At 43.7% G+C, this 20,278-nt stretch overlaps 1 protein-coding gene across 1 annotated transcript in view; it reads left to right on the forward strand.

Annotated features, from left to right (window-relative positions):
* The window catches only part of PARD3 (par-3 family cell polarity regulator), a gene marked incomplete at its 5' end in the record, with an annotated part of 471,015 nt that overhangs the window by 60,609 nt on the left and 390,128 nt on the right, over window positions 1-20,278 (forward strand). Inside the window, one exon of the mRNA XM_015426744.1 lies at window positions 8,830-8,964. Coding sequence (XP_015282230.1) covers window positions 8,830-8,964 — 135 coding nt within the window. The remainder of the gene's footprint in view (window positions 1-8,829; window positions 8,965-20,278) is intronic.

Raw genomic sequence — 20,278 nt, forward strand, 5'->3', positions numbered from 1 at the left:
CCTTGGTGTTTAGTCATGCCGGCCACATGACCACGGAAATGTCTTTGGACAGCGCTGGCTCTTCGGCTTTGAAACGGAGATGAGCACCGCAACCCTAGAGTCGGATTTGGCTGGCTTTCGAGCAAGGAAACCTTTACCTTTACTAATTAAATATAGTGCTGCTTTCTGACTGCATTGCTATCGTGATAATCCTTTCTGCATCATAGATTCGTTCCATTAATATATCTGTAGAGACAAAGCATTTTCTGAAGGCTTTCAGTGATCAGAATGTGTAACGGATAGTCATCTTTTTACACATGTCTCTCTCGTAGGTGCAGAATGTAAATAATCAGGTCCCCCATTTTCCTTGCTTGGATGTGAAGGGAAATGTTTCCTCCTTCCTGCCTTGTCTTTCTGATGATACGAAATTAATTTTCTTAAAAATATGTTTTCTGTTTTACTATTCTCTCTCTAGAGTTGCCTGAAGGGTTGATCTGCTTTGGAATGGTCTTGTAGCTCTGTGCTGGTTTTCTTTATGATTGCCTAAATCAAAGATAAATGGAGCTCTGGTATTGTGCTGATGGAGCCAGTTCCTGGGTTAAAGGATGTCTCATGGCTGACACTTGTCTTGTCTGCTTTAGTTTGCAAGGTCGTGGCTCTGAAATCATCTGGAAATAGGCAGTGTGTTAAATTGCACTGTAGAATGATAAAATAAACTGAGCCTGCCCAGAGGGGAAGAGACACTGCCAAGCAATGGTGTCCGTCTCTTTTAATATATACAAACACTTGTAACAAGTCACTCGCTGACGGACACAATTAGTCTCCATGTTCCCATTATAGAGGAAGCCTTGAAGAACCTGCGTGACATGCTGAGTAAAGAGCATTTCCTCAGACTGGCCTTTGTCTCAAAGGTCATAAAAAACTGTTAGGTGTTCTCCCCCCCCCCCCCCCCTCTCATTTCAACTGTTCTTGTTAGTGAAACCTACAAATGTAAGTGGCGAGCAGTTTTTATTTTCCTTCACAGAAATACCTTTTCAGCACATTAAAATCTGTTTTGGTAAAATGCAGGACTGGTAGTTCAGCCCTCATCTCATTGGTTCTATGGTTCATTGGTTAGATAAAATGATGCTGAAGACAGTTAGTCAAAGGCTAGCTCATCCCCACATAGTAAAGTGGGAGTTAGCATTCTAGTCCTGGCCACAGAATATGTAGGAGAAGATACCCTTTGAAAATCTTGCCTCCTCTCCCAGGTGCAAACTCTGAACCCATTCCTACTCAAGCAGTACAGATACTGAACCTGCTCACGTTAGTCATGCCATCTTGGGCTTGTGTACTTGCCACAAATATGTTTAAAATATTCCATCCTGCATCATCCATACTTTTCTGCTCTTTCAAATGACTTTCTAGTCATTTGGTGTGGTGGTTAATCTGGGAGAACCGGGTTTGATTCCCCACTCCTCCACTTGCACCTGGCTGGATGACCTTGGGCAAGCCATAGTTCTGATAGCTCTCTCAGCCCCACCTACCTCATAGGGTGCCTGTTGTGGGGAGGGGAAGGGAAAGGAGTTTGTAAGCCACTCTGAGACACCTTTGGGTAGCAAAGGGCGGGGTATAAATCCAATCTCTTCTTCTAAAAGCTCATTGATTTTTAAAAAAGAAATAATTGTCACTATAGCAAAACTGTATGAATCACATTTTTCATAAATTCACTTTGTTAAAGTACAAATATTTAGATTTGAGTCCAGGAGCTCCTTAGAGACCAACAGCAGGGTATAAGGTTTCGAAAGTCAGAGCTCCCTTTGTCAGAAACCAAATATTCATTAAAGTATTATTTGGTATAAATTGAATGGTAAATCTCTCGTTAAAAACAAATAATTAAACCTCTTCCTTGTACATCGTATCAGATGATACAGCATATCTAGCCATAACAAAAAGAAGAAATTTTGCTTTCTGAACACCAAAGGTATAAAAATCAAAGTAGGAAGGGAGCTTAACAGAATCTCTAAGTAAATGAACTACTTGCCTTAAAGGGCTGTGAATTACCGTGCTGGCACCTTAGTGAAGTAGAGATCTCAGCTACTTCTTCTGCTTCATCCTCAAACCAGATTTTGGCTTCAGCTTGTTTTCTCCTTACCTCTTCTTTCCTTCCTTCTTGCTGGCATATCTGCATGAGATTCCTGACTATGGTACTGAGATAAAAAGAAACAGATATTTGGTCTTTACATTGTACCATGAAATCCAAATGCAAAAAAAAAAAAAAAAGTAGTGCAAGAACACTTTACTTGCAGTTTAGAGTGGGACAAATCCATATTAAATTATTCATTATGATATAGCATAGACTTGGCAATCATTATCTATAATGCCTTTAATCCCAAAATGAGATGGAAAGGGGGAGGCAAATGCATAATCTTAGGACACATTGCCTGTGTAGATGCTACCAGAAACTTTTAACTGTACACTAATAGTCAAGATGCTAAAACAGTTTGCAAAACTGTAAAGCTGTTCTCCTTAGAAATATATGGACCCCCCGCCACCTTCTGATTACCATGCTTATTGTCTGTTGCAAGTACAGCAAAAACACATTATCAGATTATCTTGGGGGGTGGGATTCAGCAGGGAAATCGCCACCAACTTTGAGTACTGCATGGCTTCAGAATTCTTTTAAAAGTGCAGCAAAACCTGCTTTGGCAAAGCAATGCTTGTAACCATTGTGATCTGACAACTCTAGCATGAATCATGATCAATTCCCATTACGAATATTACAACACCCCACATGCCCATAGGCATCCCAAGGTATATGTAGAAAATCTTTTTCAGAACTGGAGCATTTAATTGTAACCAATGATCCATGTCAGTAGCCCCTCTTGTGAGGCTCTCAGCTGCAGCTCTTGAAGTAATGAGAGTTTTCTTTTTAACCCTGGTGGTCACCTTAATTTAAAGAATTTCCATGGGTTTCCTCTCTTATTTCTCCACAAGCTATGTGGAGGATGAAGGCAGTGGCTTGAGGTAGCCCCTGTTAGTTATGATGAGCTGAATACAGGCGCCTTAATTAACTGAGGTGAACCTCTTTCCCAGTAACAGGGTTTTTTTTAGCTGGAATTGGAATAGGGTTAAGAATCCCAGCTACTTGGACAGAAACTAACACCAATTTTTACAGTGCATACATTCAAACATTATGACACATTGGACTAAGTTGAAGAGCTCTGTCTCCTCATTGCCTGCAATTTGCAGTGGAAGGGAGCCAGGGAGAATACAACCCAGCAATTAACAAGTCCATTGCAACCTCCATGCCTGCTGCAGTCCAAAATTTATTTATGTTATTTATATTTATTTATGTATTTATAGTCCACCTTTCTCACTGGCACTCAAAGTGGATTATTCAGAGTCAATAAAATCAACAGAATGAGACATCTGTTAAACAATGGAATAGGATTTGGGTAGTAGAACCAACCAGAATTCTAAAATAACAGAACTGAAGCAAAGCACAAGTGTTAACATGACACATTAAATGAAGGGAAATTATACAGTAGGATCCAATTTACAGCAAATTATACCCAGTAGCACAGACCTGCAGTCTTTAATAATTTATCCAAGTGACTTTGTGAATCGTTTTGTCCAGTTCTATCCTACTGCCCGCATTGAAAAGCCCTAGCTTGGTTTTGCATAGTACATGGAAATGCTGCTGCTCCAGGTGTGCGGGTGCACAGTGGACATCCAAGAAAAGTATCAGGAGTGTGCGGGGAGGGGGAGCTGCAAAAAAATGCCCCCCTTACACTTGTGAAAATTCTTCAGGGGATCCAAGCAAGTGTTATTATCCCACTTTCCCATGCAAAATCTCCAGAGTGGCTTCTAAAACTCTTAAAATTCTAAGGAAAGTAATACAAATTAGTCAAAATTTAAGCAACCACAACCACCGCAAGTCAATAAAATTCTCTCAATCAAGGGAATAAAAGGAAAACCAGAAGTAGCAGTTGTTGTGCTCAGCGAACCAATGAAATGTGACAAGTGGTGTTGTAAGGGAGCTCTTTGAAACTTAATGCAGCATGACTGCTTTGTGTGGGGCAGCCTTGAAGCACGAACACCCATCACTCTAATTTATTTAATCAGTGGGTTCTAATTTGCAATTGGTATTTACAGTCCACTTTTCCTCTTTGGTATACAGCAACATAACCTAGGTTGGCAGCAGTTATATGTAACTCTGGCCCTATAGAGCATTGGACGGGATGATGAAATGGGAGGGGATGGGATGGGTCTGTGGCCTCTTCCTGCTCCCTCAGTGCTAGTTTTAATTCACATATCTGCATCAGTCCCTGGCAAGCCAACCAATTTTCGTAAGTGCAGCTATTTTATTTCGTAAATGCTGGGAGGGTTTTGTGAGGCCCATGTGCTGAAATACTTATTTTCAGATGGCTTGGTATGGATTAAGTCTGAGTTCTCATTGAGGTACTAATAATCGTTGTCCTTTGTATTAAAAAGTCCCTGCACATGGAAAACTACCTTTCAAGGAGAAAGCTAGGGGAAAGCCCCATTCTCTGATGGGTTGGCTTTCTCTGTAAACAGATTCTTTTTTAGGGAGCATTTGTAATGGAGAGCCTCACCTTTAGTATGTTGCCCAGACACAGATTCACTAGCTCATTAAGAACTTGGCTGCTGTATTCACACAGAAATATATACAGCAAGTTCTGCAGGAGTAGACCGTAGTCCATAATTACGTGTTGATCTTAGGTAGCTATGTGAGTTAACTGTTTCTATTTTTGTTCTCTGCTTGGAGTAGTTTTAATGGAGGCTGCAGGGAGAGCAATTTTTGCATCGGGTGGATTCTGTGATCCTGTTTAAGAATATACTTAGAAAATTGTAATCGCTGTTCCATACATTAAGGGAGTTACCTGTGACAGTAAGGTACGGGAGAGAATGCAAACTCCCCTCTTATTGCCCTCTCTTACAGGGATGCTCGTCTGCTCATTCCGAACAGCTAAAGGCCTGTCATATGACAAGGTCGCCTCAATAACTTATGGCTTAGAGTGGTTTTCCTTCACGTCAAGTCATATTTCTCCTCCCAACTGTGATTTTGCTTTAGCATTGCACCACCTCAAATGATTTAAATAGTTGTTCTTGGCGCTTAGCAATTGCAAATCTGTTTCTGACACAAAGAGGAAATGGAGTGAGAAGCAATATGCGGTTGCTGCACGTGACCTGCCATTTCTAGCAAAGGCCTTTGGATGACTATTAAAATCCAGGCCAGCTGCCTTTGTACTTTAGAGAGGCAGAGATTCCTGTGACTTTTGACTTTGCCAGTTGTTCCCCTGTTGTGCCTTTTAATAAAATCTTAAGCCAGTTTTTATATTTATAGTGGTCTTGAGCTTTAGGGTGATGCAGGGAACCACATGTGTATTAGGTAGGGTATAAACACAGCTGTCTTTGTATATTGCCTGTAGAGATCCACATGTAAGTGCTTGGCTTAGCTCAGATGGAATGGCAAACGGTGGTTGGTCTGTACATGGATGATACTGAGGCTTGCGTACTCCTTACTGTCTTCTCTAGAGGCCACAAAAAATGAGTTTCACTTTTACAAAAAAAAGATGTTATCTCCAAACTGGCAAAGTCTGATTTGCGCTTACCTCCAGAATCTTGGTTTCATGGAAAGTGCAACTCTGGTGTGCTGGATTTGATGCAAATATAATGTGCCATAAATGTAATGGCTATGTGTGTGGGAGGAAAGATAAGGGAAACATGTAAATCCAAGAAGCCCCCAGGCTCACTTACATAGCATCTGAGCAAAGCCATTGTATTGCTGTAGTGACAACAGTGTGCTGTATGTGGCGAGGTTGCCTGGTAGACTGTTGGTCAATGTTAAGTTTGCTGTCAAATGTTATGACTGCATTGTATAACTTGCTGTGTGTAGGCTGCAACATCTTTAGACTACCTTGTTGGTAAATTGTCTCCCAAGTGTCCATGTCATATCTCAACACTCTGCCAAACTTTGTGACAGGGCTGCCTCAAGCATGGTGATGGAGGTTGTTGCTCCTTAATGCAGATTTTTGCTGTTATGCCAGTACTTTGTGTATGCCACTGCTGAGAACAGCACAATACCACAGACGTTGTACTAGTCCTCCTGTAAGAAAACAGTTACTCTAGCAGTGCCTTACTCTATGTGACTGTAGAAGCTTTCTTTGGGAGGGACATAGTTGCTTTCTGTCTGCTGAGTTTCTGCATTGCCAAGGATGTGGCATTGCAACAGGCTAAGTGTAGGCGTCTAATGGCACAAGGGGCTGGTAAACATTTCATCAGGTCCTGTAAAGTTACCACATTGGTGGAGGGGATCCCCTTTCTGAGCATCTTTTAGATCATGGGAGCCACATGTGGCTCTATGGCACGCTGCTGGTGGCTCTTATGAGCATTCTAACTCAATTTGGCACCTGCCCCATATTTCAGAAACTGTGCAAGGCCCTGACTCAATGGGACTTATGGTTCATAGGTTGTTCCCACCTTGAAACAGCTGTTGCCAAAGAATAGGTAAACTGTGAGCCTCCCCAATGTATGGACTTCATGCCAGTGTTGGAAGTAATTGGGTTGATAGTAATTGCAAATAGGGAGCTATGGAGTGAGTACTGCTGTCTTAAACATGCAGTAATACCTGACTTCTTACATCTGCTTGAACATGAGCTGGCACATCATAGTGGTTAGAGAGCTGGACTAATATGTGGGAGTCCCAGGTTCAAAACCCCTCTCTATTGAATCCTTTGCCACTGTGTGTCCTTGGGCCAGTCATACTCTCTCAGCCTAACCTTCCTTGCAGGGTCTTTGTGAGGGTAAAATGGAAAAAGGGAGACAGATACAGACCGCCCTGAACCAACTGAAGGGAGGATAGGATAAATAAATTGCCTGACTTAGCTGCCTTCTTCCTTGTTTGACTTCAGACAGCCTTGACAATGATAAAGCACTGCAGCTTCTGGGCATATATAACCACTACAAATTAGAAATTTATGAGTGTGGCATTTTCTACACTCATGTTCAGTATCTTAACAGTTCCTGGAAGACACAGCTTAGTGTCATATACAGATCGAAGGCCCTGGAACTGTAAACAAAGCTGTTTAGTTAAATTGTGAATGATTTTTTCTTCCTAGACTGTCTCCTTTGTATCATCTGTTAAAAAGAAGAGGAGCAACAACCGTCTGCATGTTTGTGTCTTGCCTTCTAAAAGATAGTTTAGATGTCTTGCCTTCTAAAAGATAGTTTAAATCTGCCTCCATTCCTGAGGATTGGAAGGTAGCTAATGTCACTCCCATCTTTAAAAAGGGTTCCAGAGGAGATCCGGGAAATTACAGGCCAGTCAGTCTGACGTCGATACCGGGTAAATTGGTGGAAACCATTATTAAGGAAAGAATTAGTAGGCACATAGATGAACAAAACCTATTGAGGCAGACTCAACATGGGTTCTGTAAGGGAAGATCTTGTCTCACTAACCTATTAGTGTTCTTTGAGGGGGTGAACAAACATGTGGACAAGGGGGATCCAATAGATATTATTTACCTTGACTTCCAGAAAGCTTTTGATAAAGTTCCTCATCAAAGGCTCCTAAGCAAGCTCAAAAATCATGGGATAAAAGGACAAGTCCTTTTATGGATCAAAAACTGGCTAGTTCATAGAAAACAGAGAGTGAGTGTAGGTGGGCAATTTTCTCAGTGGAGGGTGGTAAGCAGTGGGGTACCACAGGGATCAGTACTTGGTCCACTGCTTTTTAACTTGTTCATTAATGATTTGGAGATGGGAGTAAGCAGTGAAGTGGCTAAATTTGCGGATGATACAAAGTTGTTCAAGGTGGTGAAAACCAGTGAGGATTGTGAGGCACTCCAAAGGGATCTGTCAAAGATGGGCAAGTGGGCGTCAACATGGCAAATGGGGTTCAATGTGGCCAAGTGCAAGGTGATGCACATTGGAGCCAAAAATCCTAAATATAAATACACATTGATGGGGTCTGAACTGGCAGAGACTGAGCAAGAGAGAGATCTTGGAGTTGTAGTGGATAACTCACTGAAAATGTCGAGACAGTGTGTGACTGCAATAAAGAAGGCCAATGCTATGCTGGGGATTATTAGGAAGGGTATTGAAAACAGATCAGCCAATATAATAATGCCCCTATATAAATCAATGGTGAGACCTCATTTGGAATACTGTGTGCAGTTCTGGGCACCACACCTTAAAAAGGATATTATAGCTTTGGAAAAAGTGCAGAAAAGGGCAACTCGAATGATAAAAGGGTTGGAACACTTTCCCTATGAGGAAAGGTTAAAGCGCTTAGGGCTCTTTAGCTTGGAGAAAAGACGACTGAGGGGTGACATGATCGAGGTTTATAAGATTATGCATGGGAAAGAGCAGGTAAAGAAAGAGGTACTTTTCTCCCTTTCTCACAATACAAGAACTCGTGGGCACTCCATGAAACTGCAGAGCGGTCGGGTTAGAACGGATAAAAGGAAGTACTTCTTCACCCAAAGAGTGATTAACACATGGAATTCACTGCCACAGGAAGTGGTGGGTGCTACAAGCATGGACGGCTTCAAAAGGGAATTAGATAAGCATATGGAGCAGAGGTCCATCAGTGGCTATTAGCCACAAGGTATAGCTAGGGGCTCTGGGGCAAGTGATGCTCTGTCTTCTTGGTGCTTGGGGGGGGTCAACAGTGGGAGGGCTTCTAATGTCCTGGCCCCACTGCTGGACCTCCTGATGGCACTGGTATTTCTGGCCACTGTGTGACACAGAGTGTTGGACTGGATGGGCCTTTGGCCTGATCCAACATTGGCGTCTCTTATGTTCTTATGTTCTTATAGTACCTCTTTCTTTGTTTTGGAACAGAAAGATGAAAATTATAGAAGCCTCCCTCGGGACACCAGCAGCTGGTCATCTAACCAGTTTCAGAGGGACAATGCTCGCTCATCACTAAGTGCCACACATCCCATGGTAGATAAATGGCTGGAGAGGCAAGAACAGGTAACTACTGGTGTATTTAGCTTTTTGTTGTTGTTCATCACAGTCAAGTCCGACTCTTTGCGACCCCATGGACCAGATCACGCCAGGCCTTCCTGTCTTCTGCCGTCCTCTGAAGTTGGCTCATGTATTTAGCTTACATGGAGGTAATTGAGCTTGGATGCTTTTGTTTGCACAACTGTATTCTTAAAACAATTATGCTGGTTATGAACATCGGAAGGGCTGGGGTTCTTGTGATGGTCAACAGTGGCCACAGCCATGATTTAAGAGTATTGAAATTGGCGTCCCCAGCTCTGAGCAATGACCACTTGAAGGAATACTTTTAGGCCAGACATGAAGGGAAGCTTCTAGCATAGCTTTTCCCTCAAACATATTTATTTTATATGATCAGGTAAATTTTTACTTGATGGAACATTCAGTTCCCCTACTTCTGGTCTGAAGTAGTCCTATCTAAGCCATGGATACATCTCATGATCTGCTGATCATGTGGTTTGGCTTTTAGGCTAGGAAATTAGACTAAATAGTCTACTAAGTTGTTGGTTTTATGATACCAGTAAGTCTTTCAGAAAGAATTTGCTTATATGGAGCAGTGAATTTACTTCTTAATGCATCAGCTCAGGATTTAAGTTGTTACAAGAAATGGAAGACCGCAAATTGTGTGTTACCCCTAAGAAAGAAAATCCATGCTGGCAAGCATTAGCAGAACAATGTATTCACTGGTGTGCAGCCATCCTTCACAAAATAGAAGCAAAGGATTCATTTTTTGGGGGGGGGAAGCAAGGTATTAACCATGGAAAATGCTGACGTCGTACATGAATATTCCCATACATTGAATGAGCAGTGGGGGCATTCAAATACATGCCTCCTTCTCTGTACTATGAAATTGTATAGTTTAGCAATAGATATATCATACAAGGGCTGATCATGTGCTTTAGGCCTTAATACAGGACACATTATGGATCTCCCATCCAACCTTCAAGAAAATATATTCTACAACTTTCTAGACAGTTCATATCTTCTGAATATTTTCCATGCCTCTAGCATTTAGAGAACTCCTGTGGTGCACCCTCCTGAGCTTTTTTGTCTGAGTTTACAGAGCTGTCACTCATGATTCTTTAAAAAAAAATCTTTATCCATAGTTATTCGTTTCTTATTGTTGCAGTTAAAATTAAAGTTCGGTCTCAGAGCTAAATCGTGAGTCTTAATGGTGACCTTCTAAGAAAATGGCTTTCATTTGCATATTCTAATATATTTTAAGCAGATTTGTATTTTGTGCTATTCTGACCCTGAAGCTTTTAATGAGACCTTAATTTTTTTTAAAAGGGCAAAATTACTATAGAGACAGAAGCAGTGATATCTAAACGTGCTTTTATTATGTTAGTTAACTGATTTTCATCTCTTCTCTTTTTTAAAAAAATCTGTGAAAAGATTTTGTGGGCACTTTTTTAATGATCTATTAAATTTGATGTTAATGAGTGTGCATGTACCTAGAAAAGAAGGATCCTTTGGTGATTTCATATCAGTGGGATAATTAATTAAACTGAAACTGTTTAACAGGGCATGAATAGTGGAAGGAAAACCCATAATGAGAGCAGAATGGAGCACGGCACTGTGGAGGGCGAGGATGAGACTTGTAGTCGACAGACTGAATACAAGTCGGGATCTGATTTTAATACTTTACTTTTTTATTCTCTAAAACCCTTTTACACTCACAGTTCTCCATGTTGCCCAGGCTACTTTTGTCTGTCATTAGTTATCTTGAATCTTGAATGTTAAGTGAATCATGTGTAGGGCTCTCTTTTTTGTACAGTAAACACAGGGGTCATTTCGTGGAAAAAGAGGGGCAGGAGCTCATTAGCACAACTCATTAGCATAACTTATTTGCATATGCCACCCCCCCTGACATCACTAGAAGTGTCAGAAGGCAACCCCCCCCGCTCAGGCTTCACCCGACTCTCTTGGATTGCTAGTTATGGGGGGGGGGGGAGAGAACGTGCAGATCTGCCCTCACAGAGGAGGGAGAGCTTGTACCTGAATAAAACTTGGTCTTAAAGGTGCCACTGGAGGGTTTTGGGCTGGGGGGCCGGGGGGAGGCTCTGCAACGTACCTGGCTGCTTCTTGCTCTGACTGAGGGCTGCTGGGAGCAGGGGGTGGGGCTTGTTGCATGTGCCCGCCCCCTGGGCTCTTTACTGCTGGAGCTCTGCACCTGTGCGCTCCTGCTGGAAATGACCCCTGAGTAAACACATTGGGTCTTTTCAGGTTCAATTCTATGAATATAGCCAGAGAGAAGTTAGTCTTGTGCCTGCTCTCTTCTGTGCTGCCTCTCCTCCTTCCCACAGCTCTCCTCACCAAGGACCATTGTGGGGAGATCCTGCATGCAGTTTAACTTCAGCTGTGTTTGTGCGGTGGGGATGGCGAATAGAAAGAAATAACAGGGGACAGTTCACACGTATGTTCAGATAGAATGATAAGGCAGAAGTATTGCCTGCCTGTTGCTTTATGTGAATGCCACTGCCAGTGCTAGCAGTTAGCAATGTTGGGCACTTGCTGAGGCCCAGATTACTATGTGTGTGTGTCTTGGGCATGCAGTCAGTTGAGAGTGGGCTTTACTTGGAACAAAGTCAAATCAGTGCATGCTGCTCCTGAACTGGCTTGCCATCTCCTTGTTTGGAAAATATGATGTGCGGTGGAGTGATCTAAAAGGCTGAATTGGGTGAATGATGAATAATGTGGCAAATGGAAGTGTAAAACTTGGGCACATTGTGGGGCAAAATCCCATCTTCACATACAAGCTGCTAGGTTCTCAACTCACATATATAACAATGGGTGCTGAACCAACTGGTTATCCAGGACAGAGATCTTGGAGTCATGATTACTCCTTCGGTGAAAACATCTGGCCATTATGCAGTAGGTAGGGAGGAAGGCAGCTCTTATTATCAGGAAGAAGACTGAAAATAAAACAAGGAGTATTAAAATCCTTTATTAAAAAAAATCCCTTTGGGATTCATGTACAATTCCTAGTTTCTCTGTCTTAAAAAGGATGCTGTATACTTGAACTAAGTTCAAACAAAATTATCAAGACCTGGATCTTTTCACTACATATAAAGTATTAATTGACTGGAGGCCATATTATTTAGACAGAATAATGAATCTTGCGGAGAATGTGGATGGAGAGGGGTTTTTCCCCCTCCCTACCCATAATACTAGCGATTAGGGTCAACTGCTATACCTGATTGGACAGACAGAAGATCTGCATAACTTAATTTATGGAATTGTCTAGGAGAGGAAATGATGATGACCGTCATTAGGAATAAGGCAAATTTATGGAAGATAGGTCTGTCAATAGCTATTAGCCATGGTAGCTGAATGGGACCTCCATGATCAGAGGCAGTATACCACAAGTGTGTGTGTGTTTTGTTAGAAGCATCTGGCTGGTTATTGTTGGAAACATAATGGCCTTGATGGACTCTTGGAATGATCCAGTAGGGGGCTGTCTTATGAGAATTTGGCAGCTTGGTAGTGGGAGAGGAAATGTGGTGAGTATCTTGTTTGCAGTCCATTAAAACCTGACTGGATTTGATTAGCACATTTTGGAAACCAGCAATTTAACAGGCTCCCTGACTGGCATATTTGCATGATGCCAATAAGCATAATTTGTACATCTACTCTAACCAGGTTTGTTCTGCGTGTTCAAAGATAACATTTAGGTATAGCAAAAGAGTTCATTTTACTACCAGTAATATAAACTGTGGTGGTAACTCTGTCAGTGACATCAAACCACTAACCTTCTATCTTCATGCAATAAATATTTCTCTGGTGACATTTGTTTTGTGGAAGGGACAGAAGGTTAAATTTCCTTTCCTGTGGAAGCCATGGGTTTTTTTTTTGCATATTTTCACTGAGAACGCTCATTGTCCTTGCATCATTTTGTATCACAATTTATGACTTCTGACTGCCATTATGAGCAAGTTTATTCTTAAGGAAGTCTCAAGAGGCTGTAAAAAGGGACTTATTAAGAGAACTGAGCCGAGTCTTATTAGAGAAATTGCTGCTTCTCATCACACTATTCTGGACCTCCATATTTGGTAGCTGAAGAAAGATGTGAAAGAGCTTGCAGGGTGTTGTTTTTTTATCCACTTGTCGGTACATGATCACAATTCCCAGTAATGTGAAATAATTGGCAGTCCATCTTTTGAAGTTCTGTGAACCAGAAAGTAACATCAGTACTAGCCAGTTAGTAATATGTACTTGAATACAGGGATCAGTTTGCATCATAAAACGCTTCTCGGAGTGTAAGGATGAACGGTATGGGATTATAGTTTCATGCCCATTATAGCCCATAAAATGAAGCAAGCTAAATCTGCTTCTTCATATCCTCCGGCATACTAATAATGCACTCATCAGTTTCCAGTCTAAATGTGTGTTCTGCTAGCTATTTTGTACAGTTTTACACAACCTTTCGTCAAATTATATTCGTGGCATACAATGCTGTTTAATCCGTCTGAAATGCCCCCTTCCCCATATTATTCATGTAGTGTTTTTTCCAAAATGATGGTTGTGAAGCAATCACAACATTTTGCAAGTTCTGTGTTTTGAGATTATTGCAACTAACAGGCTATTAGCCAGACTTCGAATCTCGGTGTCAGTCATCACTGTCATAAGCTCCTGCACTGGCATAGCCAAGAGTGGCTGGGATAGAGCTTGATTCAGAGTAGTTGGGGTCATCAGTGAAAAGGTATAGGTTAAACCAAGACACCCCCCCCCCCCCAATTTGTTCTCAAATGCACTCCTTTACTTCAAATGAAGCTGAATCAGACTCCTTGGTCCATTGAAGTCAGTATTGTCTACTCAGACTGGCAGAAGCTCTTGAGGGTCTCAGGCACCTTCACATCACCTACTGCTTGGTCCTTTTAAACTGGAGATGCTGGGGATTGAACCTGGGACCTTCTGCATGCCAAGCAGATGCTTTATCACCAAGCCATGACACCTCCTTCCTAAGAAATCCAGTGAGTAAAAATAAAATGGTTCACTTGGAAACAATGTAATGCTGGGGGGAAAGTTTTCTCTATACTACCAACCAAGAAGCCTACTTCTCCCGGTGGCCATGCATATGTATTTGGGATGTACCACCACTTCGGGCTGCTTTCTACCATAGAAAACCAGGTTGTTAGGGAAAGGACTGTAGCCTAACCTTCTCCACAATGCACTAGTTCTCTATGTGGAGTAATTTTTTTTAATGGAAGAAAAATCAATTATGTGAGCAGATGTGCACTTTGAAGTGGTCTATCCTAGATGATCTGAATGACTTACCATTTACTGACACGCAAACTTATAGATACTTGCACTCTAAATAGAAGTTTTCATTCCACATAGATCTGTGCACATCAAAATGAGTACTTTGGTACTAGGACTAATGATGTTTCTTAAGGCATGGACAAATGCATATTTTCTTAGATTTTTTTTAGCCATTTCACCACAGAACCTGGCATCTGTTGGCCACTGTCGGCTGGCTACTTTAAGTGTCTAAAGACTGGTTTAAGATGCTGTGCCCCCACCATTTTATATCAAAACTAGTAACATACCAGTGTTCAGTGCTGAGGAACTTGCTTTACTGTATTGCTGTGTCTGCTGTGCTCTTTGGGATCTCTGTGCTGCTCTGTTTAAGAGAGATGTGCATTGTGGAGGAACAGGTTTGTTTTCTGCTTTGATGAGAGGGGACAGAGTTCTTTTTTGCAACTCTCCCATGGTTCAGAACTGGATGAAATGTCCTGTTAATCCTGGAGGATGTTATTTACTAAGGCTTTGAGCCAATGCAATAAAGTTTATAAGTATTTATATTCAAAATCCTGGTGGATGAAGATCTCACATGATTTGCTTTCTTCTCAATGGGACCCTTATCCTTTGTGGCTGTTTGTCAACACGCAGGGCTATTTTTGGGCAGGAACGCACAGGAACGGAGTTCCGGCTGGCTCCCAAGTTGGCCACACCCAGCAGGAACTAATTAGCATAATAGGCCACACCCAACAGCAGAAACTCATTAGGATTGGCTACATTAGGGGTGTGTGGCCTAACATGCAAAGGAGTTCCTGCTACAAAAAAAGGCCCTGGGTTTTGACAACAAACAAGGTAAACAGAATAACAAACAAAAGGTGGGTGTGGCTGGATAACCACACTTCTGATAACATGGGGGTGTGGCCTAATGTGCTAATGAGCTGTGCTTTCAGGGGTGTGGCCTAATATGCTAATGGGTTTCTGCCGTTCGGTGTGGCCTATTATGCTAATGAGTTCCTGCTGGGCTTTTTCTACAAAAGAGCCCTGTACAGGTCTCCCAATCCCTGGCATAGCTTTGAGGATTTTAAAAAAGGCTTCGAGTTGAAGAAGAAGATGAGGAGGAGGAGCAATCCACGTCTAGCAGAAAGTTGGTAGGATCCAGTCCCTTATTTATTTTGTAACAGCCATATAGTGGTGGAAAGTGCCATCAAGTCACTGCTGAGGTATGGTCACTTCAAAGGGTTTTCAAGGCAGGAGACATTCAAAGGTGGTTTGCCATTGCCTGCCTCTGCATAGTAACCATGGACTTCCTTGATGGTCTCTCATCCAAGTACTAACCAGGGCTGACCCTACTTAATTTCTAAGGTCTGGTGAGACCGGGCTAGCCAGGGCAATCTAGGTCAGAGCAACATATATAGCTGCATAATTAATGTTATACGTTCCTCTGAAATCTTCCCTTTAAATCTTTCTTGGAGGGTAGTAAGCAACCTTTACCCTCTACTCTTAGGGATAGTCAGTCTCCCTTTTTTGAGGCATAGCGAATCAAAAGTCAATATTTGTAATGGCGGCAAAACTTAAGCAGCCAGCCAGTAGACACAGCAGGCAGCTGCTGATGTTGGGGAAAACAGGGATTACAGTGAACATTTGAAATAAGTTTGCAAGGGAAGAGTCTAACCTATGGAGAGTTGTTTTTTTGTTTTCTGCTGTTGGCTTCTTTCCTTGGTTATACCTGTAGCTTGCAGCATCTGCCAATAATTGAATAAAATTGTAATCTCTGCATGATTTTACCAGTCCCTCCCCCTCAGCAATTCTAGCGGACATAGAGATGTGATTAGTATTAGATTTCTAGATGGAATTTTCAGCCTTCACTGTTGGTTCAGTACAAATGAATGCTCATTTAAAACTAGATTAAATAGGTTTTAAAAACAAAACAGTATTTAGACCCTGGAAGACTTGAATTGAAACACAGTTTCTATTTTGCCAGTTTATAGAGAGCATCCCAAGTTGGTAGTAAGATATAGTAGACAATTTCATGCCTTAATGATTTATTACAAACAGAACAAGTATTTGTCTTATTGCCTGCATAAATGTTTACTTTTAAACTCTGCATGAAAATCTGAGAAATTAAGGAAACATTCTGAAGCATTCACATTTTTATTGCATTTTGTAATCAGAGCTGTAAACATTTCCTCTTTTCTAAGTGCGGGCTCAAATGGAGATGATTAATATTAGATTGTTATCTATTAATGTATCATTAATATTCTAAATAATGCCATACTATCCTCAGAGGTGGACATTGATAGTTTCCATGTTCACTATCCTAAATAGTTAGAAGGGGGATTTAAGGGAAATGCGGCATTGGTTACTCATTATACTAAAGAAACAAGAGTGCATCCTAGAGATGGGCATAAAGTGGGAAAATAAGGTTTGGTTCATGGTTCATGGCATGCCTGGTTCATGAACCATAAACCGTCATGAATTTTTCAGGGTGTGGTAGAATGGCCCCACTGGCTTGCTAGAGACACCAAATGCTCAGGGGATTTCTGGTTGACTGTCCTCTACTGGTCATCCAGGTTTGGTGATGATTGGATTTATGGGGTCTGAGTTACACCCCCCCCCCCAAAAAAAAAGAAGGTGTCTCCAAGATAGTGCTTTCTGGGGAAATGCCATGTGCATGTTCAGTAGGTTCAGGAGTGTATGGAACATACTCTGTGCAAGCTAGAGGCATCAAACTCACAGGAGATCTCCATCTGACTGTCCTATACATGCCCACCAGGTTATGTGCAGATAGGACTTAGGGTGTCCAAGTTATGGCCTCCCAAAGAAGATGCCCCTTAGGAAAAATGTTAGACTCATGTTGAAAAGTGTATAGAATGTACCCCCTCCAAGCTACACAGAGGAAACACACAGGGAACATCACCATGCCGCCCACTCCTCTACAGTCTCTCCAAGTTGAGGGTGGATTACATTTCTGGGCTGACACCCCCCCCCCAAAAAAAAAAAATCTCCACAGCTACAAAAGACAGCTGCAGTTACAGGAGTCTATGGAATGGCTCAGGAACAAGCCAGTGAGATCAAACTCACAGGGAAATGTCACCAGGGCAGACCCCCTCCAGCCAGACCTTATGCTTGCAGCCCCCCCCCAGTCTCCAAAGGCAGGTTTCGAAGGGCAGAAAGGCAGACATCCTCAGAGTTCCGACAGGGGCTCCTCAGCCACACAAGACAGTCAAGGGAAGTATACCCACAACTCTCACACACACACCCTCCCCGGCTTTCAGCACACTTGTCCAGAGCACACCCAGCAACCAGAGTGTGTGTATTCTACTTTCCAGAGGAATTAAAACATATGTAGAATTGGCTAGGCCACCACCAATTCTCCAAAGGCAGATTTGGAATGATAGAAAGGCAGACATCCACAGAGTTCTGACGAGGAGCCCCAAAGTAACACCATGACATAAGAACTTAAGAGAAGCCAATGTTGGATCAGGCCAGTGGCCCATCTAGTCCAACACTCTGTCACACAGTGGGCAAAAACACCAGGTGTCATCAGAAGGTCCAGCAGTGGGGCCAGAACACTAGAACCTCGCCAACCCAGCGGTTCGAAAGCACGATGTAACACCGAAGTGCAAGTAGATCAATGGGTACCTATCTTAGAGGGTAGGGGGCACCCTCCCCCCGTTGAGGGGGGTCCGTGGAGCAACGATGGCGAGAGGCGGCGGCGGTGAGCGGCGGAAGAAAGATGGCGACGGAGGCATAACATCTTCGAGGGTCCGGATGCTGGTGGAAAGGCAGAGCCAGGAAGACGTCGGAGCGTGGAAGGCGCATGCGCGGTGGAGCCTTAAAGGGACAGAATCGAAAGCTGCACCAAAAAGCACTCCGACTGCCAGAGAGGCCCGCTGTACCACCACCGGAGGAAAGAAGTCAGAAGAAGCCGTGCCAACGAGCGACGAGCCATCCCAGAACGTCCCTCCACTGGGTGCTGTTAGGACAGTCCTCACCCCTATATATGTGGCCTTAGGTAAGGGATAATGGTTAACTGTAGAGCCGCTCAGAGACCCCCTGTGGGGGGTTTGAGCGGGGTAGCAAGCCAAAAGTTAAAATTAAAAAAATAAATAAAATAGAAGCCCTCTCACTGTTGCCCCCCACCCAAGCACCAAGAATACAGTGCATCACCTGCTCCAACCTGTGAGTTCCTATCTATACCTTGTGGCTAATAGCCACGGATGGACCTCTGCTCCATATGTTTATCCAGTTCCCTCTTGAAGCTGTCCATGCTTGTAGCCGCCACCACCTCCGGTGGCAGTGAATTCCGTGTGTTATGACAACTTGGCGGGTACCCCAGCCACAACAGACAAGCAAGGAAAGTGGGCCCACAACTCTCACAGCCCCCCTCCCAGGGCTGAAACACACAGGTCCAGATCAGAGCACGCACATCAACCGTGGTGAATTCTTCTGCTCTGTTGAGGAAAAGAAGTGCCTGTCAAGCTGGCTGGGCCACCCCCAATTCTCCAAAGGCAGATTTCAAATGACAGAAAGGCACACATGACAACAGTTCTGACAGGGGCTCACCAAAGTAACCCCACAACAGCTGTTCCCTCTGGCCATGTCTGTTGGCCTGCACCCTCCTCACTTCTTTGCAGAACTCACACTTCCACTCCACTGCATGAGCTCTGCATTCTGGAGAGCAATGCTGCCTTTATCTGGGGGTCACAGATATAGGACAGCTTGTACTCTCCTTCCTTGCAGTGAGGATGTAACCTGGTGGTGATGGTCACCTGCAGTCTCTCTGCTGACCCATGGGATACCAGCTGTCCACTCAGGGTCCGGCTCCAGTGCAGAGGCCAGTGTCCAGTCCAGCTCTTGAATCAGGGGGATGACTTACCCTAGGCTGGCAATATGGGTGCAGAGCATGTCAGTGGTATCCTGGAAGGGTCAGCCAGTTGTTGTTGATGCTGAGTTCCTCTTCCCCATGCAGGATAGTCAAGCAGGATATGACATCCTGCACCATGTTGTTCTGGTGCACCAAGCACACAATCATGGTGTAGGTAGAATTCCAGCAGGTGGGTAAGTCCAGTATGAGTGGGTGTACAGGCTAATCCCCTCCCCCTGCCTCTCATGCAGCAGACAGTCAGACGACGATGCTGTGTGAGAAGTGGGCAGTGTGCCGACAGGTCTCTAGCAAGGACTGCATCTCAAGGGTGGCAGCATCCCAGGTGGCCTTGTCAGTGCTCCCCAGCCCCAGAGCATCTTTCACCTTGAGGTGAAGCATGTGTACCAAGCAGACAATGCCCTTGAGGTGCACAACCTTAACTGCTGGCAGCATGTTGGCACCAGTGTCCATGACCAAGTAGCCACTGATAATGTTGCCACCACCCACCCACTCCCTCAGGCTACTACGTATCAAGGTGGCGATGTTTTGTACCATGTAGTCTGCATCCATCCCCTGTGCATGGAGCAGAACCACTTTGTAGCCCAGTGGCAGGACTGTCCCCTCCTGGGACTTCAGCCATGCCCCAACAGTCCAGAAAGGGAAGACCTCTGGTTGCCACCAGTGGGCGGTGGGGGAGAGGTAGTTGTGCTGCTGGCTGCTCCAGAGGTCTTCCATGAAGTGCACGGTTCTGCCTTGCGCTCTGGAGATCTCAACCATCACCACTGTGGAATGATGCATGACGGGCAAGACTCATGGTCCTCCAACAAGGGAATGGAGGACCAGGGAGCCAGGTGCTGCAACAGCCGACAAAAGGCTACATCCTCCATGAGGGAGAAGGGTTGGCCATCCACAGCAATCATCTCACTGATGAGGTGAGTGACTGCTTCTTGGGGCTTCCACGTCATTCTTCTGGATGGCACTGTCTGTGTCTCTGGGAGAAAAACCTCATGGAGGGTGGCCTGCCTTAATATCTCACCCACAGCATCCTGAGTGCTGGGAGCCTTTCTTGGAGGGGCCTCCTGTTCCCTCTCTGTTTCTCCCTGCTGAGAGGGAGTGGGATTCTTCCTTCCACTGGCTGCCACTCTTTTCTCCCGTGGCAACGTACTGGAGTTCACC

Source organism: Gekko japonicus, unplaced genomic scaffold (genome assembly GCF_001447785.1).
Source record: "Gekko japonicus isolate JY-2015 unplaced genomic scaffold, Gekko_japonicus_V1.1 scaffold230, whole genome shotgun sequence".
NCBI classification, from domain to species: Eukaryota; Metazoa; Chordata; class Lepidosauria; order Squamata; family Gekkonidae; genus Gekko; species Gekko japonicus.